General features: G+C 37.7%; 2 protein-coding genes across 4 annotated transcripts in view; one reads left to right on the forward strand and one right to left on the reverse strand.

The window, feature by feature from the left end:
* LOC109010285 (gamma aminobutyrate transaminase 3, chloroplastic) overlaps positions 1-27,086 on the reverse strand; it is a 60,732-nt gene extending 33,646 nt beyond the window's left edge. Inside the window, exons 1-14 of one of the 2 annotated variants that reach the window (XM_035694600.1) lie at positions 26,993-27,086; positions 26,602-26,675; positions 26,477-26,515; positions 26,292-26,380; positions 26,131-26,207; positions 25,955-26,029; positions 25,055-25,102; positions 24,872-24,955; positions 24,695-24,782; positions 24,539-24,617; positions 23,804-23,894; positions 23,636-23,714; positions 23,228-23,343; positions 22,548-22,657 (exon numbers count right to left, since the gene is read on the reverse strand). In XM_035694600.1, the coding sequence (XP_035550493.1) occupies positions 22,583-22,657; positions 23,228-23,343; positions 23,636-23,714; positions 23,804-23,894; positions 24,539-24,617; positions 24,695-24,782; positions 24,872-24,925 (582 nt within the window). In that variant the 5' untranslated portion in view covers positions 24,926-24,955; positions 25,055-25,102; positions 25,955-26,029; ... (3 more) ...; positions 26,602-26,675; positions 26,993-27,086 and the 3' untranslated portion in view covers positions 22,548-22,582. Of the gene's footprint in view, positions 1-22,547; positions 22,658-23,227; positions 23,344-23,635; positions 23,715-23,803; positions 23,895-24,538; positions 24,618-24,694; positions 24,783-24,871; positions 24,956-25,054; positions 25,103-25,954; positions 26,030-26,130; positions 26,208-26,291; positions 26,381-26,476; positions 26,516-26,601; positions 26,676-26,992 lie in introns of those variants that run through there. The other variant, XM_035694601.1, reaches the window with a different exon arrangement.
* On the forward strand, positions 318-21,445 carry LOC109010283 (wall-associated receptor kinase-like 22). Of its 2 annotated transcripts, none has more exons than XM_035694598.1 (3): positions 318-1,138; positions 2,813-2,935; positions 20,164-21,445. In XM_035694598.1, exons 1-3 carry the CDS (start codon positions 658-660, stop codon positions 21,369-21,371), a joined length of 1,812 nt encoding a protein of 603 aa, XP_035550491.1. In that variant the 5' UTR covers positions 318-657; the 3' UTR covers positions 21,372-21,445. The 2 variants fall into 2 exon arrangements, with proteins under 2 accessions (XP_035550491.1, XP_018846606.2); XM_018991061.2 differs by lacking the exon at positions 20,164-21,445 and adding an exon at positions 5,003-6,292.
* Positions 27,087-27,701: the final 615 nt, after the last annotated feature.

The following is a 27,701-nucleotide window of genomic DNA, read 5'->3' on the forward strand; positions in this document are numbered from 1 at the left end:
AGTAAGTACCTTTAATTTGAAAATAAAATGACTTTTCCGACAGCTTATGTAACTTTCAAAGAAATTATTCGGATAACCATCGTCTGAATTTGATCACGAGGTCTTTCTTTTCCCCCTGTATCTGAGAACTTTCTTCAATACTAACTTCTGCCTTCATGGCAACTTCCAGCTTTGAATTATCTCAACTACTACGTACGTACAATATAAAACCGATTGAGGCCTTAATTTGCCTTAATAATTCATCAAAATCATCACAGAGAAATGCAAATGGTACTGTTTTGGATGCTTGTGTTAGTCATGATGTGCTCAGAACTCAATGCATTCGTGCGAGCATCGAACGTAATAAGCAGTTCATGTCCAAAAGACTGTGGGAATAACGTTAGCATTCCATACCCTTTTGGAATCGGAGATGGTTGCTACGTCGGAGATTGGTTTGAAATAGTCTGCAGAAATTACTCTTATGATCTGGGATTTCCAAAGCCCTTTTTGAAGAGGTTCAACTTGGAGGTGCTGGAGATTAACATAGATTTACCAGGCACAGTTCGCGTCAGCTATCCCATATTTTCGAGCTGTTCCAATGTCACGAACAGCACTAATAATCTGGAGTTAGGGAAAAGTCCTTTCATCTTCTCCTCCTACAACAACAGCTTCGTTGCCATGGGTTGCAACAACTCTGCCTCCATGTGGTCCTTTCCCGATGACTCGGTTTCATATGGTGGGTGCAAATCCCCTTGTGACAGAGCTCCATTCAAAAATGGAAGTCTTTGCATGCGCAACGCCACAAACTGTTGCCAAACTACAATCCCTTCTAATCTCCATGCTTTCTCTACAACTATAGAGCCGAAAAATAATGGCAGTAGTGAGTGCAACTATGCATTTTTGATAGACCGGAATTGGTTTGAGACCAAATTTACAGAGCCGAATCCAAATATGTCTGTTCCAGTGGTATTGGAATGGGGGATTGACAATACTTCTTTCTATTCTCTTCCCATACGGAAAAACTCGACGGCAAGGGAATTCAAGAACTCAACCTATTCTTGTTATCGACTGATCTCGAGGATGGGAGACCTTGGTACTCCTAGGTGTGGGTGCGAGAATGGCTATAGTGGAAATCCCTACCTTCTTGGAGGATGTCGAGGTATACTATTTCTCTTTCGCAACAACCTATTTAATCCATTTAATTCTCGAAGTCTTTTGATTTGCAAGTCAACGTATATAGAAACTAGAAAGGTGTCAAACAAATTTAACAAGCATAGCTAATTTTTATTGACATGATGCATGATCTTTTTAAAAATGAATTTTATTGCGAATTTGGATTTGTTTGGGAAAACAAACTATCTTATTTCATCTCCAAATTTATCATAATTTCATTCTCAAACGCAAACACTTTTCAATTTAAATTTTTAACATTTTTATTTAATCATTATAATTTTATCAAATTTCAAAACAAAGCACAAAAAACCATACAATTTTTTCAAATTCTAAAATAAAAATAATATTATAACAATATTTTAAATTTATAAAATTTTTATTCTCTTATTTCCCAAAATCCAAAAAATTGTTTTACTCAAACTATTTTATTACTATTCACAAATCATTTCACTCATATTTATAGATTTCTCAATACATCTCAATCCCCAAATATATATCCCCAAGTCATTTTGTGTAGTTGTGTTGCTAAAAATTATGAGTCGGACCACTCTGCTACCCAGAGTAGTCCGCTCACTTTGACCGCTAGTTGCTTTTATAATCTTTTTTTTTATTCACATTTTTTAATTTTTTTAAATATTTTTTTAAAAAAATATATCAATACACTTAAAATTACTTCTTTAATCATTAAGTAAAAATAAAAAATTTTTGCCGAGCAGTTAAGTAGAGCAATACGTAAGAATTGGTGGGCAAAGTAGTTTTTTCCAAAAATTATAGGTATCTTTCATATCAGCTTGTAAATCTAGTTATCGTCATTTTTTTTTTTCCTATCTTTCTCCTATGAACAAAGTTTGTACACATTTTACAAATTCGTTTACAATTTTGTTTAGATTTCGACTATGACCACAAACCTTTCAACCCAAGCAGGTATCTACGTCAGCCATCATATATATTATAGGATATATAATATACTGTATCATTAATGATTTCAAATAGGAGACACATGAAAGTGAATTCTATTTTATTTATTATTTATTTAACATTATCCTAAATATCTATACGGACATTAATAAATAATATTATAGGATACTCCATTTTCCGCTCATCATATTTTCTCTTCTAGTACTTGAAACTGACAAATTTGAACAATTTACGAATTTTTTTTTTTTCCTCAGTTATGGCAGTACTAGTTGCTTATATATACACGCTTGGATGCATATGTAATTAAGACCTGGGACTTCGGAGTTCTCAATCTGTCCAACCCAACCCATGCATGAGTCAAGCGAAACAATCTTTTTTATTTTTCATATTTTTAACATTTTTAAAAAATAAAGGAAAAATATCAATACACTAATAGTTACTTTCTTAATCAGTAAGTAAAAAAATTAAATACATGAGTGGTCAAAATGAGGACCGAGCAAAATGAGAGGACATACTAACATTATTCATATTAAAAATGGCTGCTTTTGGATGAATCTCCAATTCATGTCTTTCTTTTTACTGACATGGCATCATGTGATCCATCATATCTACTTTTTAATAAAAGTAACTTAACGATTTGATGAAATACATCAAGTTATCAATTTATGAAATTATTTTTGTATAATCCTTTTTGTGGATAGTTGGCGTATTTCTCTTTTAACACATTCCATTACAATGGCAGATGTTGACGAATGTGAAGACCCTCGCCTCAACCATTGTACAAATGATATTGCACGCTGTGAAAATACTGAAGGTTATTACCGTTGTGTTCCTCCTAAGAACAAGAAGCCTTTCATAATCATAGGTATATATATCAGCTTCCTGCCAGTCCTTTAATTTGCAATATATTAGTTGTGAAATAGATCAGAGGAATTTCTTTTCATTCCATTCATTTAATAAAAAAGGAAATAAAGAACAGGATTTAAGCACGAAGAATTAAGCAATTGTTTTCAAAAATGAAAATATATATAGTATAGGCAAACTCAATTCAACGCAAATATTTAATAATTAAGGTTTGAGTCTCAAGAAGCGCTGCAGGACGGTCGGGTTGTTGTAGATAGAAGAGCAGCCCTCCATTAAGATAGTGACACTTAGGAAAAACCACAATAGACTAGTTAGACCTCAACACACAAAATCACCACATGCAAAAGAGGTAGAAATTGTTATTTGGGTAGAGCCATCAAGGTGTCTTTGCACCACCACCAAGCCCGCCGCCCAAGATTGGATGTGGAAAACTCCGGTCAAGCTATACCAGATGGGCAAGTTTGATCCTCAAAACCCTTATACCGGCGTTGACCCTCCCCTTCTCTAGACGAAAACCCACAAATAACAGACCACAACCCACAACAACACCTCCCTCTCTACTTACGAAACCTAAATCGATTCAGCCCCCTCACATGGAAAGAAATCTCTTCCAGACTGAATGATCCAATGAGACCTTCACGGCCATGGAGTGAACTGACTGTCAGCAGCCTTTCCACCCAGCAAGACCAAGTTGAGAGTGTTTTGGATATTCTTCATGGCGGGAAGGAGCTGAAATTTTGGATGCTTGTATGTGTAATATTTTTCATTTTCAGATTTATAAATCATGAATGTATCCATAGACTTTCATGTTTGAAATGTAAACCACTGGTTTGAAAAAGAAATAAAAAAACTCGCGAGTCACCAAGAAATATTCCAGACCATAACCCACTCTCGCACAACCACCATCTGACCAAAACCCAACAATGCCCCCCTCGCCGACATGGCCACGCCTAGAAAACCCTCATGCTCTCTACGAAAGCCAAACTCATCGTCCTCCATGGGTATGGATATCGATGAGCACTGCTTGGGTTTTTTTTCCTCAACATTTGATGATAAATCAAAGAAAACATGGCGGGCAGTGGAAGTTTTGGTCGACGGAGATGGTGGGCAAAAGAATGGTGGTGGTGGAACTGGGTCGAGCTCTGTCCTTGCCACCTTTTGGGTCAAGCACCGTCGGGGATGAGTGTAGGGTGGGATTTTGTTTGGGTTGGGAATTGGGATGGCATGGAAGATGAATGAGTGAGGGAGGGGTTGTATGAGTCTCTGATCAGGTGTATTTAAGTGTAGACAAAATATTATAAATTTCTTACGTGGTACACAATCATTGGAGGGCAGCTTAATGAGGAGAAGCAGTTGGTCCACTCCCCAGGTTTTCTCTTGAGTCTCAATGATAATTACGATACTAAAAAAATTAATAAGACTTATGGCTAGTTTGGGTAGTGGAGTATTTATTCATTATTTTATTATTGATTTTCACATACTTTTCACTTACTATTTACTACTATTCAATATTTTATCATTAATTTTTTACTACAATTTACATAATATTTAGATCATCTCACTATCCAAACATAACCTTAACACCCATTAATTTATTCTACAAATTTCGCATCAGTACTAGGACGTCGTACGTTCTTGACAGAGTTGGGATATATATATTGAAAAAAACTTGTGCCTCATTTTTAAAGAATTATAGAATTTAGGTTATTTATGTTAGCTTTGAACCATATGAAATCATCACAAGTCCCAAAAATCTAAACTGATGGTCAAAAGAGGTAGATTTTATTATTTATTAATTTAGATCTGAACAGTATTGAGTATAATTGGTCTCCAACCCGAAAACTATATTTTTTTCAGTTTAATTATTATTCATTAACAGCCAACTTACACTAAGCAACTATACCCCCATCTTTTTGGAGTATTTCTAATTCAATTTTATGTGAACAACATAATTTGTCTGGCAATATTCTAGCATTCATAGAAATGTCTTTCTAATTTGCAATTTTATTATTTTACCATTTGCACTAGTGCAAGGAGTAATATCTTTCTATTTCATTGAGTCAAATAGGTGTTAGCACAAGCCTTGGTGTATTATTTCTGATTTTCGGTGGATGGTGGTCATACAAAGCGATAAAGAAAAGGAGGAGGGTTAAACGCAAGGAGAAGTTCTTCAAACAAAATGGTGGACTACTGCTAGAGCAACAACTATCTACAAACAACAAAGACAATGTTGAGAACACCAAATTGTTTAATTCAAAGGAATTGGAGAAGGCCACTGATCGTTTTAGTAAGAATAGAATAATTGGGCATGGTGGACAAGGCACTATTTACAAAGGTATGTTGGCTGATGGAAGAATTGTTGCAATAAAAAAATCCAACATAATAGATGAAGAGAAACTTCAAGAATTCATAAATGAAGTTGTGATTCTTTCACAAATTAATCACAGGAATGTGGTTAAGCTGCTTGGTTGTTGTTTGGAGACAGAAGTTCCGCTTCTAGTTTATGAATTCATTCCTAATGGAACTCTTGCCCAATATCTCAATGGCCAAAATGAGGAGTTTCCACCAACATGGGATATGCGTTTACGAATTGCTTTAGAAGTTGCAGGGGCTCTTTTCTACTTGCATTCAGCAGCTTCTTCACCCATTTACCATCGCGACATTAAGTCTACAAACATCCTCTTAGATAACAAGTATAGAGCAAAAGTAGCAGATTTTGGAATTTCAAGATCTGTTGCTATCGATCAAACTCATCTAAGCACACTAGTACATGGAACTTTTGGATATGTAGACCCTGAGTATTTTTGGTCAAGCCAATTTACAGATAAGAGTGACGTTTATAGTTTTGGTGTTGTTCTAGCTGAGCTCTTGACCGGAGAAAAAGCTATCTCATCATCAAGAACTCGAGATACCAAAAGTTTAGCTGCATTTTTCGTTAGTTCAATGGAAGGGAACAATTTATTTGACATCCTTGATAATCGAGTTTTGAAGGAAGCAGAAAAAGAAAAAATCATTGCGGTTGCAAACCTTGCAAAAAGATGCTTGAACTTGAACGGAAAGGAACGACCTTCAATAAGAGAAGTTGCGATTGAATTGGAGGCCAACCAAATGTCGCCAAAAGCTTTTAACCTTCAGCAAAAATATGGAGAGATTGAAGACATCAGAACAGAAATATACGAGCAAGATGATGTTGTTTCAATATCAACAACGTCAGGTATGGATAGTGTCATCACGACCTCATCTTTAAATTCACAGCCATTATTATTATCTTCTTAATCATCAGGTGATGTTACACCTTGATTTGTGTTGTATTGTTTGCTCAATTTCATCTTGTAAGCTCCATAATTTGCACTTTTCATTGTTTCACAAAGATAATCATAGTATAAAGCATAAACGTCCACTAATTTTCTTTTCGGTTTCATAAGCATCTATTTTTATATACGAATAAAATGGTTCCTCAAGCTGCTCTAGGATCTTATTAAAACATATCCTCCATATTATATTACCCTTAAGTTTCTACTGCAGTTTAGTTTATAGGAAAAGAAGAAATCAACCCCTCTTTATATTAATCTCTAGCAGCCACCTTCGGCTTTTTTCACCTTTTAAATCTTGCCAAATGAAGATTGTCAACCTGCTAAAAGCAACAAAACCCTTGGCGTAATAGCTAAAAAAATAAGCTATGTACATAAGATCTTGGTTTATAAAGAATAACATCAGGCTCAGGTGCCCATTGATCGCTTGAATGTTTATTTACTATTACAAGGTCTATTGCTTAATTTGGTGTGGTGCATTATAAGTGTGGTGCTGGGCTTAAAGCGTTTTCTCACTTCTTTTTCGTTCTCTCACTATCAAACCCTCAAGAAACCACAAATCAGCTAAAAGAGCCAACACCACTATACATTTTCCTAAGAGACTGACCTCCACCCAATGAAACTCACTTCTCGAGAATGACAAGGGTGCTTTAAACCCACCGGGGACCAAGGTTGTTTGGCCATCTAAACCCCTTGTGAAAGGAGTGAAGCAACTAACAGTTGTTAGCAACTCTGTCTCCATGTTATGGTTACTATCTGCACCGCATACCATGGCCATGATCTTTCTAGTAATTGCCTGCTGAGTTAGCTAAATCTAAATTTGAAGAGCCGGATTAGGAAAGATGCACATAAATAAAACTAAAGATAAATTCTCACAGGTCATAACATGGATGCTTTATTTAATACCATCTGTCTCGATATCAAAAAAAAAAAAATACCATCTGTCTCACAAGTCACTAAGAGAATTGATGTTGCTTTACATGAAGCAAGATGATTTTTTGGCATTATCAACAACAAACTATTTCTGCTGAGACTTGAGTTCCTTCACCCTCTCTTCAGTACCTTCAGGGCTTTTTCGTAAATGCTTATTAGCTGAAAATTATAGCAATTCAAAGCTTCAAAATTTGATTTTCATGAGATCCAAAAACTTCCAATCATATTGGAAAATCATTAGAATTACCATTTCACACCAATGTAATAATGCATTGTGTTAAAAGGAAAAATGGAGAGAAGTATTGGACTGATAATCGTGTGTTTCGTATTAAGTTTTCAAATAAATAGATGTACAACGAACTAGCTAAGGAAATATATATACAAGGAAAGTGGACTAATTTGATTGAGTCCTAAAAATAAGCTAATTACAAAAATTGTGCGAGTCTTGATTCGGTGCATGTATGGAAAGAAATAAATCTGTCAATACTCCCCCTTAAGTTGGCGCATGGAGGTCCGTAATGCCCAACTTGAGCGAAAAATGATGAAAAAGTTCCTATCCCAAAGCTTTGGTAAAGATATCTGCAATTTGCTCATGTGAAGAAGTGTGGACAGCTTTGAGGAGGCCCGAGCGGATTTTGTCACAAATGATATGGCAATCAATCTCAATGTGTTTGGTACGCTCATGAAACACGGGATTGTATGCAATATACAGTGCAGATTGATTGTCACAATATAAAGTAAAAGGCTCAGGATGAGAGACACCAAGATCAGTAAGAAGCTGTTTTAACCAAGTGAGTTCATAGGTTGTGACGGCCATAGCTCGATATTCAGCTTCAGCAGAAGAACGAGAAACTGTACTCTGTTTCTTGGTGCGCCATGAGATCGGACTGGTGCCTAACTGAATAAAGTAGCCAGTGGTGGAGCGGCGGGTGATGGGGCAGCTGGCCCAATCAGAATCTGTATAGGCGGAAACATGTGTACTGTTAGATGAAGGAAAGAAGATACCTTGGCTGGGACAGCCTTTGAGGTAGCGGAGATCTCTGGTAGCAGCAGTCATGTGGGGAACCCGAGGAGCATGCATGAACTGACTGAGTGTGTTGATGGCATAAACAATGTCTGGTCTAGTGATGGTCAGATAGATGAGACGACCGACAAGGCGACGGTAAAGGCCAGGATCAGGAAGGAGATCACCATCTTGAGTAGTAAGCTTCAAATGTTGTTCCATAGAAAAAGGAGCAGTTCGTGCACCAAGTTGTCCACTGTCAGAGAGGATGTCGAGGGCATATTTACGCTGATTAAGAAATATGCCTGTGGAAGAGCGAGCAACTTCGAGTCCAAGAAAGTATTTCAGGGAACCAAGGTCCTTTGTCTTGAAATGAGTGGAGAGAATTTTCTTGAAAATATCAATCTGAGAGAGGTCGTTACCAGCTACTAAGATGTCATCAACGTAAACAAGAACAAGAATGATGCTGGTGGAAGTGGTGAGAGTGAACAAAGAATGATCTGCCTGAGATGAATGAAAACTTGCATCAAGAAGCACAGAGGTTAGTTTAAAAAACCAGTTCTGGGAGGCTTGTTTGAGGCCATAGAGGGATTTTCTGAGGCGACAGACGCGGGTCTCCCCCTTAGGACAATATTCAGGTGGTGGGGTCATGTAGACTTCTTCATCAAGATCGCCATGCAAGAAAGCATTGTTGACATCGAGCTGATGAATAATCCAATTTTTGATAGCTGCAACTGCCAATAAGCAGCGGACCGTGGTCATTTTGGCGACTGGAGCAAAAGTCTCATGGTAATCAAGGCCTTCAACATGAGTGTATCCTTTGGCAACAAGCTGAGCTTTGTACCTATCAATGGATCCGTCGACTTTGAGTTTGGTTTTGAAAACCCATTTGCACCCAATAGGTTTCTTACCAGGAGGAAGAGGCTCAAGAGTCCAGGTGGAATTATCCTCTTAAGCACGAAGCTCAACAGTCATGGCTTCGCGCCAGTGAGAGTGGCGGATAGCATCAGTATAGCAAGAGGGTTCAATACAAGATGTAAGAGCATTCAAATAAGTAATATGTGAGGGAGCAAAACAGCATTCAAATAAGTAATATGTGAGGGAGCAAAACAGGAATATGAAAGAAAAGCAGATAAAGGGTGAGCAATACCTGAAACCGATGAAGTAGGTGTAGATGTCGTAGGCTCTGCATGTAAGGTGGGACAAATATAGTCGTGAAGGTAGGCAGGTCGAGTAATAGTGCGGCGAGGGCGAGGAGCTGAACGAGAGGGGTTGATCAAGGTCGTGGGGGACGGAGAATTAGGAGGGACATAAGAGTCAAAAGAAACAGGAGAGGCAGGAGAGTCAGAAGAGATAGGAGAGTCAAGAGATATAATAGGTTGAGGGACGGGAAGAGGAACAATAGGAGCTGAAAGAGATGGAGTGTCATGAAGATCTTGGAAAGGGAATGTTTGTTCGTGGAAGGTGACATCTCGGGAGTAGAAGACGGATTGAGTCTAGAGGTTGTAGAGCTTGTAGGCTTTATGTGTGCTTGGATAGCCAAGGAAGACACATTTAGTGGCACGGAGTGAAAACTTGTCGCGGTGAGTGCTGAGAGTTCGAGCATAACAAAGACAACCGAATACACGAAGATGATCATAGTTGGGAGTTTTACTGAACAGAATTTCAAAAGGGGATTTATTTTGGAGAGTGCGGCTAGGAGTGCGGTTGATGAGATAGGCTGCGGTGAGGACACAATCACCCCAAAAGATAGAGGTAAGTGTGCTTGAAAACGAAGACTGCGGGCAACATTTAGAAGGTGCCGGTGTTTACGCTCCGCAATACCATTTTATTGGGGAGTTTCAACACAAGTACGTTCATAAATGATGTCGTGTGTGTGCAGGTATGTTTGAGAATGATGGGAAAGAAATTCTTGTCCATTATCAGTTCTAATAATTTTTACGGTGGTGTTAAACTGATTGTGGACAAGAGCGAAGAAGTGCATTAAATGGGTGTAAGCCTCAAATTTAAAACGCATAAGATATACCCACGTTATGTGAGAAAAATCATCAACAATTGTGAGAAAATAATGAGCGCCACATAAGGATGCCATGCGATAACCACCCCAAATATCACAAAAAATGCGATTAAAACGATAATCACTTTTATTTGCATAAGATGAAAAAGGTAATCTTTTGTATTTAGAACGAGCACAAACATCACATTCAGAAAGATTACAAGGAGAATTAAAAATACTGGGAATATTAAAACTGGAGGGATGACCTAGACGTTGATGCCATAGAGTCTTATTTGCAGTAGTTTGAGCAGCAAAAATGACAGGGGGTTCGGGGCGGTACACGTAGAGCCCATTGCATAGATTACTCGCTCCAATCAGCTTCATCGATGGAGAGTCCTGAAATAAACAAGAATTAGAGGAAAATGTTATAAGACAAGAATTATGAATGGCAATTTGGGAAACTGAGAGTAAGTTGAAGGATAGAAGTGGAACATAAAAAACATTTTGTAATGTGAGAGAAGGGGAGAGACGACAAGAACCCAACCCTTCGGCTGGGATATCTTGTCCCGTAGGAAGCCGAATGTGATGCAGAGAGGCAAGGGACTTCAAATCGACAAAGGCTTCCCGTTGGTGACAGATGTGGTGGCTCGCACCACTCTCCACCACCCAATAAAGGTGTCGATTGAAGGATAAATCAGATGGGGAGAAGAGGTTACCAGCAAAAGGGGTAGAGGATGGGTCAATCGAAGCGGGCGGTGGTGCTAGGAGGTTGAGCAGCTTCTAATACAACTCCGGAGGGAGAGAAACCAGGTTCGCAGTCGACGGAGGAGGAAGGGAAACAAGATTTGCAGTCGATGGAGGTGGCCCTAGGATGGACGACTGAGATTTGTTGGTGTGAGGCTCTCGGCCTGGAGGGTACCCGATGAGGGTCCAACAACGGTCACACGTGTGGCCATCTTTGCCGCATGCGGTGCACTTCAGAGGAGGCTGTGGGCGAGCAGCAGTGCGGGTAGCCATGGCCATGGTTTCGGATGCTGAGGGTTGGAGATTGAGGAGCCTCTATTGCTCTTCTTGAAACAGGATGGAGAAGACTTTGCCTATGTTGGGAAGCGGATCCATGGCCAGAATTTGGGTGCGAAGAGGAGCAAAAGAATCATTGAGCCCAAGAAGAAATTGGAAAACACGTTCATCATTAGCCTGTCATTGAATGTCTTTGAGGTCAGTTGCGGTTTGGAGATGGCTAAGTTCATCCCACAACTGTTTGATTTGGTTGAAATAATCATGGACAGAATTTGTGGTTTGCTGCAGGGAGGAGAGGGCTCGTTTTAGGTGATAGATGCGGGCTTTGTTTCCATGGTAGAAACGGGAAGAGAGGTCGAGCCAGACCGCACGGGGATCGGTATGATATTCGAGGGAATTGGTGAGGGAAGGGCTGATGGAGTTGAGGATCCAGGTAAGGACCATATCCTTCGTTTGGTTCCATTGAGTATATTTTGGTTTGGTAGGTTCAAGGGGTATGAGGGTGCCATCGACAAAGCCAAGTTTATTCTTGGCATTAAGGGCTCTGGTCATGGCTTTTTACCATTTTGGGTAGTTGTCACATGTGAGAAGGCCATTGACGAGAATTAAACTTGGAGAATCTGAGGGGTGAAGAAGGTAAGAGGAAGGAATGGGTGGGGTACTGGTGTCAGCCATGGCAGAGTGGCTGGATCTTTGATTTTAGGCTGATACCATGTTAAAAGGAAAAATAGAGAGAAGTATTGGACTGAATAATCGTGTGTTTCGTATTAAGTTTTTCAAATAAATAGATGTACAACGAACTAGCTAAGGAAATATATATACAAGGAAAGTGGACTAATTTGATTGAGTTCTAAAGATAAGCTAATTACAAAAATTGTGTGAGTCTTGATTCGGTGCATGTATGGAAAGAAATAAATCTGTCAATACATTGGACATAGATTTAGGAAGAATAAGTTGCAATAGCATGTCAGTCATATAATCCAAAACAGACAAGGAGCAGGGAAAAAATAGTTTTGGGAGAGAACCATAGTAATATCTAATTTCAAGAAATTACTCGTAAGTAATATAATTGCAAGCGTAAATTAAATTCTAATGCCCACGAGTCTATTCTTCCTTCCAATATCTCCCTAAATAATCCGCTAGTAAACTTTTTTCTCCGGCAAAATCAAATTGTGAAGCAGATACATAAGACTTTCACATTAACTAAAAATTAAAAACTTTAGAGACAATTAAGTACCTCCCCAATTATGGGACTGTCTGAGAATGCTTTTACATCATCTTGGAACTTCGGGGAAATGCTCTTTACTTGATCCACAATTTTTCTTTCTATGTAAAGAAAATAGATAGCTTTCACTCAAGGAAAGTCTTAATCTATAATCTTTGTGTTGATCATGCGGAATATACATGTATAGATATTTAGGTATATGTCATTGCATATTTGCATATACAAGCCATGACCCACCATTAGGGGTGAATTCAGTCCGGACTGGTCAGTCCAAAAGGGGTTTTTGGTAGGGGTGCTATCCGCCCCCCGCCCCACATGGGTAGGGAGTGGGATTTTCACTCCCGGACCCGCCCCCACATCCCGGGGGTGAAAATTACATAATTAACTTATTAACTTATAATTAACGATAATAGAATAGAAGAAAATTACATAATTAACTTATATAATTACTATATAAAATAATATATTTATATATATAATATTTTAAATATATATAGTTCGGTCGATTTCAGTCCAGTCCAGTCCAAAAATCACCCACCCTAGGACTAGACCGAGAACCGAATTTGTCACAAATAGAGGACCAAAACCGATCAAATAAATTTTTGGTCCCGTCCTAACCGAAAAGTTTAGAGCCCTACCCACCATTTGGGGGGACAATTAAAGAAATTGTATGACAAGATAATACTCCATCAGCTCCTTATTCCGTCCATTTTTTAGGGTCTTCCAATGCAATATACGTAAACTGAACTATGAAGTAAAACTTTGAACAGGTAAAATTGGATGAGAAGAAAAGAACACACTTGTAGATTTTAAGCGCTTCAATTGCAACGACACATGATACTGGGTGTCCAGAATAAGTAAATCCATGAGAAAAAGTACCTGAAATAAAGGTAAATACGGTCATATACTAAATAAACATCAATTTGAGAGACTTGCTCAGGAGTGTTCAATATATGTTGCTTTGAGAATGTATGACTTATGATACTTCGGGGCTCACAAGTACAGCGCCAATTGCCATATATGCAGAAGAAAGGGCCAGGAAAATTCAATACATAAAATTGAAAACTATGCTTTGTGCCAGGATTTGAGGATCTGTCTCTGAGTTTAATTATATCCCAAATTTACCTTTGCAAGGGACACAAGGTCTGGTTTTATGTTGTACTTGTCGCACCCAAACATTGTGCCCAGCCTTCCAAATCCACAAATCACGTAAGATAAACATAAATGAACAAATCAGGCCTTATAGTACTATGAAACAAATTAAGATTTGCATACGTATATGGTAATATTAGAAACAAAGAGTAGTACCTTATCAGTAATAAAAAGAATGTCATATTTCTTTACAACAGCTTGAATCTGCATCAAATATGAATTATAGATAACATGCATGAATGATATCTTGCTAGAGAGTGACAACTATATCTTTGTTATTACAGACTTTGGGAATATTAGAACTTGAGATATGATTGATTTATTTAATTACTCTCCCCACAACTCGATGTCAGATGCTTCCTTAAACAAAGCAAACCTGAGTATTATTGGCTTCTGATCCACTATTTGCAAAGAAGGCTTTTGCCATTTTTGTTGCCGTAAAATTTTCTAAAAGTTCCTTTGCCAGATCCTGTAAAAGGGAAGAATAATGGAGCATCATAGGATAGAAAAGAAAAGTGCCTCACTTATTATAAAGCATGTAGCAGTAATGGTTAATCTATTTATTTTTTGGAGACCATGTCACAAACCAAGGAATCTAAACTTTTGTAGATGATCCTGTGAGTCGGAGAATATCCATCTCCCAATTCCGATATAAAGAAAAAGTCGATCCCATAGACGGCGTCACCAATTCTCTAGAGAGACTCTCCTAAGACTAAATTCTCTCATTGTATTGAGTGATATGTGAGACTACAAGACATTATAAAATCATCACTGATATAGTGGATTTTACCCTCGACAACTAGTGGATGTAGGCTTTTTTGCCGAACACCTAAATTCTTTTGTCTCCTTTTATTTACTCATTTATTATTTATTTCATGGATGAGCGCGAAGAGTAACATATCGAAGCCCGAATTACCAACATGGATTAGGAATGACTCTTTCTTCATTTTCCGGTCTGTTATGCAAGTTTTGGCATTAACACCAAAGATGATATGATCATCCATTGGGCTTTTTCCTGGCATTTATAGGAATTATTTGCGGCAATTTCATATAGTTGGAAATTATATTTATTTTCAACAATTATTTGAAATCGTTGCTAAAAAACAATTGTAAAGAAACATTGGCATCCATCTTGCGTCGAATGAGAAATCGATGGAAAAGTCTATTTGTGGCAATTTTTGGCATTTTTTTACGACTAATTAGGGCACTGAAAAATGGCCTTTTCTTGAAGTGATTCAAACAATTAAATTGAAAAAAACTGAAAGCAAGCACAAGTTAATCAGAAATTAGATTCGGATACACAGGACCCAGGTAATTGGAAGATTACCGGCCAGTATATTCGCTCTAAGTACTTTACATACATACATACATACATACATATATATATAAGCAAACACTTTCCACACATATTTATTGGCGGAAAGAATTATAATTCATTCAGCCTTTAGTGGATGGGGGCATACGTGTAATTTGGATATTCACAAATATTATGAAATAATAATAAACATGATCATGATGTCCAATCACTATCACATTGGAGCATGAACAACACTTGGGTGTCCTCTTTTTCGGACTGTTCATTCGAGTTCCAACTCGGGAGTTTGGGTATTCTCGACTAGGTTAGTCCAGGTCAAACTTGGGTTAGAACCCGGATTGAAACCAGTTTTTAAAAACCCGAAATCCAGATTCTGGATTACACCTATTTTTTTAAAATCAAAGCATACATATGATAAATATTTTTTTATAAAAAAATATTGATAAAGTAGTCAGACTCTATTTATTTAATTTTTTAAATCAAAGCCTATATGTTTCTTGACCACCAATAAAGAGTCACGTGGAGTAGAGAGTAAAAAAAAATATATAAAATGGATGATTCAGAGTGTGGTAAGCGCCAGAAAACCGAGGAAGCATCTCTTGAGCACAAAGCTGATCATTTTGCCTTGTACAAAGAGAACGACAAGGCAACATATATAGAAGCTCTAAAGGTTGCGGGTGGTTTAGAGAGAAGCGAGAGAGTTTAGAGAGAGAAGCCGAAAAAAAACCCACAAGCAAAAAACTCTTTTTTTTCGGTTGCGGGTGATACCAACATGAACTCTCAAACAAACACATGATGAGAACTTTCGTTTATTTTCTTGGGAGTAAGGAACACGCTGCTGCGAATTAATGATTCTCTAAATTCATTGACTTGATCTTCTGATGATATTTTTTTGTTCTTTTCCTTGATGACCGATCTTTTCTATATAGAATATACCATTTTTCGCTCAACATCCTTGACTTACAAAGTCAAGAATTAAAGATATTTTGCTCTAATAATATTCAGTTGATTGGTGATCAGTACGATTGGCTGTGGATTAATTCGACTTATTGCGAGAAATATTAATTAATAAAGGAAATAAAATAATTAATCCACTAATAAGTAGTATGATCATAAGGAATCCTTTTTCTCTCCATTTGTTAGACAGAGAAGCTCTGCCTTCTCTTTAGAAAGAAAACCAATCCTTCCAAGTGCCGTTGTCGAAGAGGAAGGAGTGAGCCTTGGCTCCACCTTCCTCTCTATTTCCTTTTCCTTTTCCTCTTCATTTCCACTACCTATTTGTGAATATACTTTTATGGTAGTATTTTTCCACCGGCACAAATTTTCTCAGATGTGCTGCACTCCAGCCATGAACAGACGACACGCACCCCACCACGACGTTCCCCTCCCGCCAATCTACTGGGACGACACGAAACCACGCCCAAAATGTCTACGTGTACTGGCCCCCACGTGCGGTTTGTTTCTACTCGTGGTCTTCATGCGCCGCCGCACTCTGACAGCTCTGCCGACTACACGCGATGCACTACTAGACTCCCCACCCTTTAATCGTTCAGATTGGCTAGACCCCTCCTCCATTCAACCGACGCATGGTCCTCACGCGCCACTCCAGAGGCGTGGGTTGACTGTTCCTTCACTGCAGATATGCCCTTCCCATGCCAATCTATCCAAATTTTTACTTTCCTTAACCGATGATCTTGTGAGAGACTAAGGACCTCACCAACAAATATCTCAAGACTTTCAACTATTGTGCATCCGCTTGCACCGCTTCTAGCGGTGGCTTACCTTCAAAACGTCTTTTAAGACAGTTCCTTCTTAGCAGGGCTTGAGTAGAGACCAAGAAATTGGTCTCAGAACCTCTTTTTTTTTTTTCTTTTTTTCACCACAATTGCACTATGGTCGTTGTTTTGGGGTATTTTGTTGGGGAACCCCACTCCCTCTAACATGTATCAGCTTTTATTTTAATGAAGTTTGCTTGCTTAGAAGGAAGGAAAAAAAAAAAAAAAAAAGAGAGAAAGTATGATCATAAAAGTATAATTAAGTGGTAAATTTCATAATAATTATTTATTAGATGGAACGTCTAAGTTGTGTAATGATCGTAATTAACTATCTCTTAACAACCATGCATATATAATAGAGCTGAATATAATGACTTAATTCAAGTTTCCTGGAATCATTAATTAGTATGTATTAGTAATAGAGCCGACCTGCTGACCATGCATATATATGTCGATGTACGTACAGTGCTACTGGGTTGTTAATTCAAAATTGCAACTTGAGTCATGATAAGTATTACATTAGAGATCAGGCATGCATGAGAGGAGGGGATAGGCGCGCGACCTATATGTGGCCTTGGGACCCTTTAATCTGATCAGTAAGTACCTTTAATTTGAAACTGACTTTTCCGACAGCTTATGTAACTTTCATAGAAATTATTCGGATAACCATAGTCTGATTTTTTTTTTTTTTTAAAGAGCCGAAGGTGACATGTCCAATTGTGACCCCGTCCCAATTTTATTAATACCCTCACTTTTGGCAGAAGAATACCGTGGTTACATCCAGAGGTCTAGGATTACAAATATAGGACTAAGACCAAAACCATACCTCAAATATCCAACTTAATTTAACAACGGTACAAAAAAAACCAAAAGATACAAAACCAAGACCCAAAGTATTAACCTGCAAGAAAAACATACCTGGATCGATGTCCCCCCTAGCCAACTCTGCGAACTTTTCAAATATAGGGAAGACCCCCTCTATCAAGTCTAATGTTACCTCTAATGGGAGCAGGCAACTTAGATAACGTAGCCCAAGAACCAGTTAAACCTTTCGCACCCATTTTAGCCAAACCATTAGCAACCGAATTACTTTCTCTGTAACAATGAACTAAAGAAAGTTGAAGTCCAGCTAGCCTTCGTTGTACTTCTTCCCAATAATTCTCCATATACCATAGACCATATCTCTGAGCCCTCAACCAGTTAAGCACTAACAAGGAATCCAATTCAATTTCCACACATAAAAGACCCAACTGATCAATGTGTCGAAGCCCATGGAGTAAACCCATCAATTCAGCAAAGTTGTTAGAATTATAACCAGTCGTAGCGGCAAACCCACAAATCAAATCCCCTTTATAATCCCTAATAATTCCACCCGCACCCGAAGCACCGGGATTACCCAGAGAACAACCATCCACATTCAACTTAACCCAACCTGGCTTAGGATGTTTCCACATAACCAAAATGGCAATCTCCTTTCTCAGGGAATTTAAGAGCAAATTGAAACATTGTAAAATACCTTCATCTCGCCAAGTGAGCACATTTACCTCCCTAAGCTTTAAAGCAATCCATTACACCCAATATTTTATGGAACACCAAACCTGTTGGACCGAATCCCTCACACCTTCCATCCTAGCCTTACAACGATGCCCCCATAGCCTCCAAGTAATGATAGCCGGGAGAATACCAAATAATTGCCCAGGACGATTAGAATTCCTCGCCCTCCTATGCCAGCAATCCACCCTATGTCTCCATGAACTACCTACCATCAAAGGTACTCCTAGAACAACTGAGCAAATTCTCCAAATTTTTTCTGCAAACTCCCATCTCGCAAGAATATGATTAAGGTCCTCATCACCATATGACAAACAACAATCATAATGGGAAACTATAGGAATACCAATTTTCCTTATGCAATCATCCACCGGCAGACAATCATGAATGGCCTTCCACATTGTAATCGAAATTTTTTTTGGAAGAGCTGGGTTCCAGACCCATTTTGCCCAAGGAAATAGTAGACCCCTCGAACGAATACAATTCCACATGCTTTTAGAAGAAAATTTCCCATCAGCATTCGGGAGCCAAATCAGAACATCTCGCCCATCTTTAATCCTCCCCAGCTGCAAGATAATATCTTCAGCTTTTTGATGACCAATCAACAGAGTAAATAACTCCAAGTTCCAACCCAACTCAGTTTTACAATCTTCCAATTTAAGATTCGGCAAATCAGATATCTGAGTACTCTCACTTAAAGGAGAAGGATCATGCCAATTATCATGCCAAAAGAATAGGTTTCCCTCCCTCACTTTCCATTTAGAATGAGCTTGCACAAGAGGAATATTCTATAACATCAACTTCCAAAAAAGGGACCCTTTCTTTGGATCCACCATAGAAATATGTCTATCCCCAACATATTTACCATGAAAAAAATTGGACCAAAGAGAATTACCTTTCAATAAATTCCAAGCTAGCTTCATATGTAAAGATGACTTTGATCATGAGGTCTTTCTTTTTCCCCTATATCTGAGAACTTTCTTTCATACTAACTTTGGCCTTCAAGGCAACTTCCAGCTTTGAAATATCTGAAGAAAGTGATACAATATAAACCGATCCGAGGCTTTGGCCTCAATAATTGATCATAATCATCATAGAAAGAGATCTATATGGCATTGCAAATGTTACTGTTTCGGATGCTTGTGTTAGTCATGTGCTCAGTCAATGCAATCGCGTGAGCATTGAACGTAATAAGCAGTTCATGTCCACAAGACTGGGAATAACGTTAACATTCCATACCCATTTGGAATCGGAAATGGTTGCTACGTAGGAGATTGGTTTGAAATAGTCTGCAGAAATGACTCTTATAACGATCTGGGATTTCCAAAAGTACCCTTTCTGAAGAGGTTCGACCTGGAGGTGCTGAAGATTAACATCGTTGCAGGCACAGTTCTCGTCAATTATTCCATGTTTTCGAGCTGTACCAATGTCACGAATAGTAAAAAGAATCTGAAGTTAGAGAAAAGTCCTTTTGCCTTCTCCGCCAACAAGAACAGCTTCGTTGCCATGGGTTGCGACAACTATGCCTCCATGTGGTCCTCGTTCGATGAATCGATTTCATATGGTGGGTGCAAACCCCTTGTAACAGAGCTCCATTCACAAATGGAGGTTTTTGCAACGCCACAAACTGTTGCCAAATTACAATCCCTTCTAATCTCCATGCATTCAATACAACTATAGAGCCGAAAAGTAGTATTAGTCGCAGTAGTATATAGTGAGTACTGCAACTACGCATTTTTGGTTGACCAGAAATGGTTTGAGAACAATTTCACAGAGCCGAATCCAAACATGTCTGTTCCAGTGGTATTGGTTTAAGGGATAGACAACACTTCTTACTATTCTCTCCCCACAATGACAAACTTGATGTTTTTAATCATCCATTTTATTATTTTACCATTAGTACTACTGCAAGGAGTAATCTTTCAATTTCGTTGAGTCAAATATATAGGTGTTAGCGCAAGCCTTGGTGTCTTATTTCTGATTTCCGGTGGAAGGTGGTCATACAAAGCGATAAAGAAAAGGATGAGGATTAAACGCAAGGAGAAGTTCTTCAAACAAAATGGTGGACTACTGCTAGAGCAACAACTTTCTACAAACAACAAAGACAATGTTGAGTACACCAAATTGTTTAATTCAAAGGAATTGGAGAAGGCCACTGATCGTTTTAGTGTAGATAGAATAATTGGACATGGTGGACAAGGCACTGTTTACAAAGGTATGTTGGCCGATGGAAGAATTGTTGCAATAAAAAAATCCAACATAATAGATGAAGAGAAACTTCAAGAATTCATAAATGAAGTTGTGATTCTTTCACAAATTAATCACAGGAATGTGGTTAAGCCGCTTGGCTGTTGTTTGGAGACAGAAGTTCCGCTTCTAGTTTATGAATTCATTCCTAATGGAACTCTTGCCCAATATCTCAATGGCCAAAATGAGGAGTTTCCACCAACATGGGATATGCGTTTACGAATTGCTATAGAAGCTGCAGGGGCTCTTTTCTACTTGCATTCAGCAGCTTTTTCACCAATTTACCATCGCGACATTAAGTCTACAAACATCCTCTTAGATGACAAGTATAGAGCAAAAGTAGCAGATTTCAGAATTTTAAGATCTATTGCTATCGATCAAACTCATCTAAGCACACTAGTACATGGAAATTTTGGATATGTAGACCCTGAGCATTTTTGGTCAGGCCAGTTTACAGATAACAGTGACGTTTATAGTTTTGGCGTTGTTCTTGTTGAGCTCTTGACTGGAGAAAAAGCTATCTCATCATTAAGAACCAGAGATATCAAAAGTTTAGCTGCATTTTTCGTTAGTTCGATGGAAGGGAACAATTTATTTGACATCCTTGATAATCGAGTCTTGAAGGAAGCAGAAAAAGAAAAAATCATTGCGGTTGTAAACCTTGCAAAAAGATGCTTGAACTTGAATGGAAAGGAACGACCTTCAATGAGAGAAGTTGCAAGGGAATTGGAGGCCAACCAAATGTCGCCAAAAGTTTCTAACCTTCAAGAGAAATATGGAGAGATTGAAGATGTCGGAACTAAAATATCCAAGAAATATGATGTTGTTTCTATATCAACAACATCAGGTATGGATGGTATACTCGCGACCTCATCTTTAGATTCACAACCATTATTAGTATCTTCTTAATCATCAAGTGATGTTACACCTTGATTTTTGTTGTATTGTTTGTTCAATTTCATCTTGTAAGCTCCATAATTTGCACTTTTAATTGTTTCACAAAGATAATCTTAGTATAAAGCATAAACGTCCACTAATTTTCTTTCCGGTTTCATAAGCATCTATTTTTATACACGAATAAAATGGTTCCCCAAGCTGCTCTAGGATCTAATCTCCACTGAGAGGGGAAGAAAAAAAAAAAAGATCAAAGAACTAAAACATATCCTCCATATTATATTACCCTCTGGGTTTCTACTGCTGTTTAGAGTTAATAGCAAAAGAAGAAATCAACTCCTCTTTATATTTATCTTTAATAGCCACCTTCGGCTTTTTTCACCTTTTAAATCTTGCCAAATCATGAAGATTGTCAACCTGCTAAAAGCAACAAAACCCTTGGCGTAATAGGCTTCACAAATTTAGACCATGTTCTTCATGCTCAAAGGATCAAAGAAAGTTTCAAGTTTCATGAACAGCTAAAAAATTAAGGTCTCGATCGTCGATCACTTGAATGTTTATCTACCATCTTGGTTTATAAAGAAGACCATCAGGCTCAGGTGACCATTGATCGCTTGAATGTTTATCTACCATTACAAGGTCTATTGCTTAATTGGGTGTTGTGCAGTTTTTTCACTTCTTTTTCATTCTCTCACGGTCAAACCCTCAAGAAACCACAAATCAGCTAAAAGAGCCAACACCACTATATATTTTCCTCGGAGACTGAATCCACCCAATGGTACTCACTTCTCGAGAATGACAAGGGTGCTTTAAACACACCAGAGACCAAGGTTGTTGTGCCATCTAAACCCCATGTGAAAGGATATCTGGAACAATTAATGAATCAAATCCACAAAAATCATCAAATAACTTTGATGAGAGGAATGAAGCAACCAACTCTTAGCAACTCTCTCTCTCCTCATGTTATGGTCACATGCCATGGGCAAGATCTTTCTAGTTGCCTGCTGAGTCAGCTAAATCTAAATTTGAAGAACCAGATTAGGAAAAGATGCAGAGAAATAAAACTAAAGATAAATTCTCACAGGTTATAACATGGATGCTTTATTTAATACCATCTGTCTCGATATAAAAAATAAAATAAAAATACCATCTGTCTCACAAGTCACTAAGTGAATTGATGTCCATTACAAGAAGCAAGATGATTTTTCGGCATAATCAGCAACAAACTATTTCTGCTGAGACTTGAGTTCCTTCACCCTCTCTTCAGTAGCCCTCAGCGCTTTTCCGTAAATGCATATTAGCTGAAAATTATAGCAATTCAGAACTTCAGAATTTGATTCTCATGAGACCCAAAAACTTCCAATCATATTGGGAAATCATTAGAATTACCATTTCACACCAATGTAATAATGCACTGGACACAAATTTAGGAAGAATAAGTTGCAAAGCATGTCAGTCATATGATCCAAAACAGACTCGATTCTTTTATTTTGTAACCACTTTTTCATTAGTGGCAATTTTTTCTTAGTCACAAATTTCAATGTGTTTTCCTCATGAAAACAGTCTATACATGTCTACAATGCAAATGTATAATCAGCAACAGCAAATACAGACAAGGAGCAGGGAAAAAAATAGTTTTGTGAGAGAACTATAGCAATATCTGATTTCAAGAAATTACTCGTAAGTAATATAATTGCAAACGTAAATTAAATTCTAATGCCCATGACTCTATTCTTCCTTCCAATATCTCCCTAAATAATCCACTAGAAAACTTTTTTCCCTAGCAAAATCAAATTGTGAAGCAGATACATAAGACTTTCCTTATTTCTTATTGATCTTCTAAGAAGATGAGAATTAGTTCTCTAGCCTACCTCGTCAATTTCTTTGGGGGAGATAATAAATGGAGGAGACATCATTATGTTATCTCCTGCTACACGTACTAACATTCCATGCTTCTCACATTGTGCTCCAAAATAAGAGCCTATCCCTGCAATACATATCAATAAGAAGTATAAGATTCAGAGAGAAAAGATTAGAAAGAAAAGCTAAGCATGCTTGTCTATCTCAACCAAATATTAAATTCAATCATTTCGTGAGGACCATCATAAACGAGTAATCACAACAGGACAATCTTTAAGCAGATCTACAACATGTTCTGACCTAGTTGATGAAAGAAATTATAGGTAATTATGCAGCCTTAATCTAACCAATTTATCCCCTCAATAAATAAATATATTCATGCAGTAAACTTTAAGACAGAAAATTAAGATGGAACTTGCCCCATTCAGGAGGGAATGGATCATTAGGGGACTTGTTATCTACAAACTCTGTTCCAAGAATCAATCCAGTTCCCCGAATCTGCATATTCAGAAGAGTAATACAAATCAAATGTCTCAAAAGTTTTCACATTAACTAAAAAATTAAAAACTTTAGAGACAATTACGTACCTCCCCAATTATGGGACTGTCTGAAAATGCTTTTACACCATCTTGGAACTTCGGGGAAATGCTCTTTACTTGATCCGCAATTTTTCTCTCTGTAAAGATGATAGATAGCTGTCACTCAAGGACAGTCTTAATATATAATCTTCATGTTGATCATGCGGAATATACAGGTATAGATATTTAGGTATATGTCATTGCATAAATGCATATATAAGCCATGACCCACCATTAGGGGTGAATTCAATCCGGTCTACTCAGTCCATAAGGGGTTTTTGGTAGGGGTGCTACCCGCCCCCAGCCCCACATGGGTGGGAGGTGGGGTTTTCACCCCCGGACCCGCCCCCACATCCCGGGGGTGAAAATTACATAATTAACTTATAAAATTACTATATAAAATAATATATTTATACATATAATATCTTAAATATATATATATAGTTCGGTCGATTTCAGTCTGGTCCGGTCCAAAAATCACCCACCCTAGGACCGGACCAAGAACCGAATTCATCACAAATAGAGGACCAAAACCAATCAAATAAATTTTTGGTCCGGTCCGAACTGAAAAGTTTACAGCCCTACCCACCATTTGGGGGACAATTAAAGAAATTGTATGATAAGATAAAACTCCATCAAGTCCTATTCAGTCATCTTTGAGGGTCTTCCAATGCAATATACGTAAACTGAACTATGAAGTAAAACTTTGAACAGGTAAAATTGGATGAGAAGAAAAGAACACACTTGTAGATTTTAAGCGTTTCAATTGCAACGACATAGGATACTGGGTGTCCAGAATAAGTAGATCCATGATAAAAAGTACCTGAAAGAAAAGGTAAACACGGTCATATACTAAATAATCATCAATTTGAGAGACTTGCTCATGAGTGTTCAATATACCGAGTTTGTTGCTTTGAGAATGTATGACTTCTGATACTTCGGGGCTCACAAGTACAGCGCCAATAGGCATATATGCAGAAGAAAGGGCCTGGAAAATTCAATACATAATATTGAAAACTGTGCTTTCTGCCAGGCTTTGAGGATCTGTCTTTGAGTTCAATTATATCCCAACTTTACCTTTGCAAGGGACACAAGGTCTGGTTTTATGTTGTACTTGTCGCACCCAAACATTGTGCCCAGCCTTCCAAATCCACAAATCACCTAGGATAAACATAAATGAACAAATCAGGCCTTAGAATACCATGAAACAAATTAAGATTTGCACACGTATATGGTAATATTAGAAACAGAGAGTAGTACCTCATCAGCAATAAAAAGAATGTCATATTTCTTTACAACAGCTTGAATCTACATCAAATATGAAGCATTTTATTGTCTAATGTGTCTTCTCCAACAATTTCAGGAGGGGAAAGAGAGGTCTTTTTGGTATTCAAAGCATAATAACACATAATCAAAACTGAGAGGTGGCAGGTACCATCACCAAGGAAAAAAAATTTAAGAAAAATGATAACAGAATAAATGTCTGAACTTAATTAGTCATTTTAAGTATTGAAAGTAGAAATGAAGTGGGTGTTCTTCTGTGTATAATGTACTTCTAGAAATCAAGGACTACTTTCATGACAAAAGTAATAACTAGGTATAGGTCGGCCAATACGAGATTTTGACGAAACCAGTTTTCTTTGCCGACAATAACTGGCACCACATGGCAAAAATTGCATCTTTACCTGCATCATACATGTTCCCATTTGTGTGACCATGTTAATTCTGCCGAGTTAATCTTGAAACAGAAAGGATTATAGTGTAGAACGATTTTCTTATGATCCCAGTGTCCCTCTTGGCTGATAGTAAGGAGATGGAACAGAATGACTTATCAAGGCTCAAGATTATACAATTTTACTTGACTCAACTCTTGGAAACTGGTTGGTAAAATTGAAGAAACTCAGTGAGTCAGTTAAGTTTACTTCATAGTCAATTCAAACCCCGGGCTGGCTCAGGCCCAATAACTAAGGTCGCATGGCATGTTGGATTTCCTAAGTATGCCATTCAGAAACCATCTGTATGGTCATTGTATACTGGAAGGATTTCCTTGAAAATGTGTTGATCTTAATATGTGCCATTCAAGCATTTATTTAAATGCCCCTTGAAAGGTAGAAACTCTGAGTATGACATATGGTGCATTTTAAGATACAAACCATTTACCTTGTCAAACTATGTTGCAGGAGGAAGTATCACACCTCCTGCCCCCATGACAGGTTCGGCAATGAAAGCAGCAATCTGAAATGAGCAACCATATAAATTCAGCAACAAAAGACAATCATTACAGTGGCAGAATCATTTCCTCAAAAAGTTTAATGATTTTAAATTAAGTTAGTTACTGTCTCTGGTCCTTCTTTGAGGATAAGATTCTCCAAATTATTGGCTAATCTGGTTGAGAAGTCCTCCTCTGTTTCACCTGGAATATGCATTCATATTCCTAATTTAAATGATAACCAAATATGATAACAAGAAAATCCTAGGCATCAGATGTGGTGATAACCTGGAAGATGAAAGCGCCAGTAATGAAGGCAATCAGTATGCAATACAAATGGAGCTGGCAAATCAAATTTTTGATGCAAAGCGGGAAGGCTGTGAAAAAATCCTCCAGTAAAAGGACTATAAGAATTTGCATGAGTACAAAAAGTCTCAAACTGAAAAAAAAAAAAATTCTGTATGTAAGCCTACCCAGAAAGACTAGCTGATATCAAAGTTGAACCATGATACCTGTCAGAATTCAAAGAAGCATAAGCTACTTGGAGCACAATGTCAAGAGAATATAAAGAACAACACAAATTGCGTGCTCAACATACGACTTCTCTCGAGCTATAAATTTCTTTTTATTTGATCTTCCAAGTGCATTTTTATAATACCAAACCAGCTTCACCTACAAGAAAAAATTCAAGTTGTTATAGACGCATTATTTTTCTTGACTAGCGCTTTGGGGGGGGTGGGGGCGGCGTGCTAGCAACATTTGTCCAATATCCACATGTTAATATATCTATCATATTCTTCTCTTCTTGTATTTTACATGTACTGATAAATTTGTCTTGAGAATTATAGATAACATGCATGAATGATATCTTGCTAGAGAGAGTGGCATCTATATCTTTGTTATTACAGAGTTTGAGAATATTAGAACTTGAGATATGAAATTACTCTCCACACAACTCCATGTCAGATGCTTCCTTAAACAAAGCAAACCTGAGTATCATTGGCTTCTGATCCACTGTTTACAAAGAAGGCTTTTGCCATTTTAATTGCCGTAAAATTTTCTAAAAGTTCCTTTGCCAGATCCCGTAAAATGGAAGAATAATGGAGCATCATAGGCAAGAAAAGAAAAGTGCCTCACTTATTATAAAAGCATGTAGCAGTAATAGTTAATTCATAAGCAGAACATTTGTCCAACATTTGAATAGCATATTCTTCAAATTACCTTATTGGTCAACAATTAAGTTTTGTCATAATCTAGATGTTATGCATATTGAGAAGAACATTTTTAATAAAATCTTCAGCACTTTAATGAACATTCCTAGAAAAACTAAAGATAATATGAATACACAGCGTGACCTGGCCAGTTCGGGTGTAAAAAAGGAATTACAATTGAAGCACCAAGGTGAGCGGTGTTACACGAAGATGAGAGGCATAAATTTTGCGAGTGGTTGTCTGATGTGAAATTTCCTGATAATTTCACTGCCAATATTTCACGATGTGATTCTATATGTGATTGCAACCTATCAGAGTTGAAAAGCCATGACAACCATGCTTACAAAGACTACTTCCAATCGTTGTTGGTGGGTACTTAAGAAAAGATATTACATTGGCCTTGAATAAACTTATTAGTTTCTTTAAAGAGTTGTGTGCACGAACACTGAATATCAACCTCCGATTCCAACTTTAAACTAATATCGTC

This window comes from Juglans regia, chromosome 10, assembly GCF_001411555.2.
Source record: "Juglans regia cultivar Chandler chromosome 10, Walnut 2.0, whole genome shotgun sequence".
In the NCBI taxonomy this organism is placed as follows: domain Eukaryota; kingdom Viridiplantae; phylum Streptophyta; class Magnoliopsida; order Fagales; family Juglandaceae; genus Juglans; species Juglans regia.

Bases quoted from the DNA above. Each gene is read 5' to 3' on its own strand.
- LOC109010283 (XM_035694598.1), top strand. From the start codon at position 658: ATGGGTTGCAACAACTCTGCCTCCATGTGGTCCTTTCCCGATGACTCG. The intron at 1,139-2,812 runs GTATACTATTTC...TTACAATGGCAG, and splicing joins CCTTCTTGGAGGATGTCGAG to ATGTTGACGAATGTGAAGAC. The intron at 2,936-20,163 runs GTATATATATCA...TCAAATATATAG, and splicing joins GAAGCCTTTCATAATCATAG to GTGTTAGCGCAAGCCTTGGT.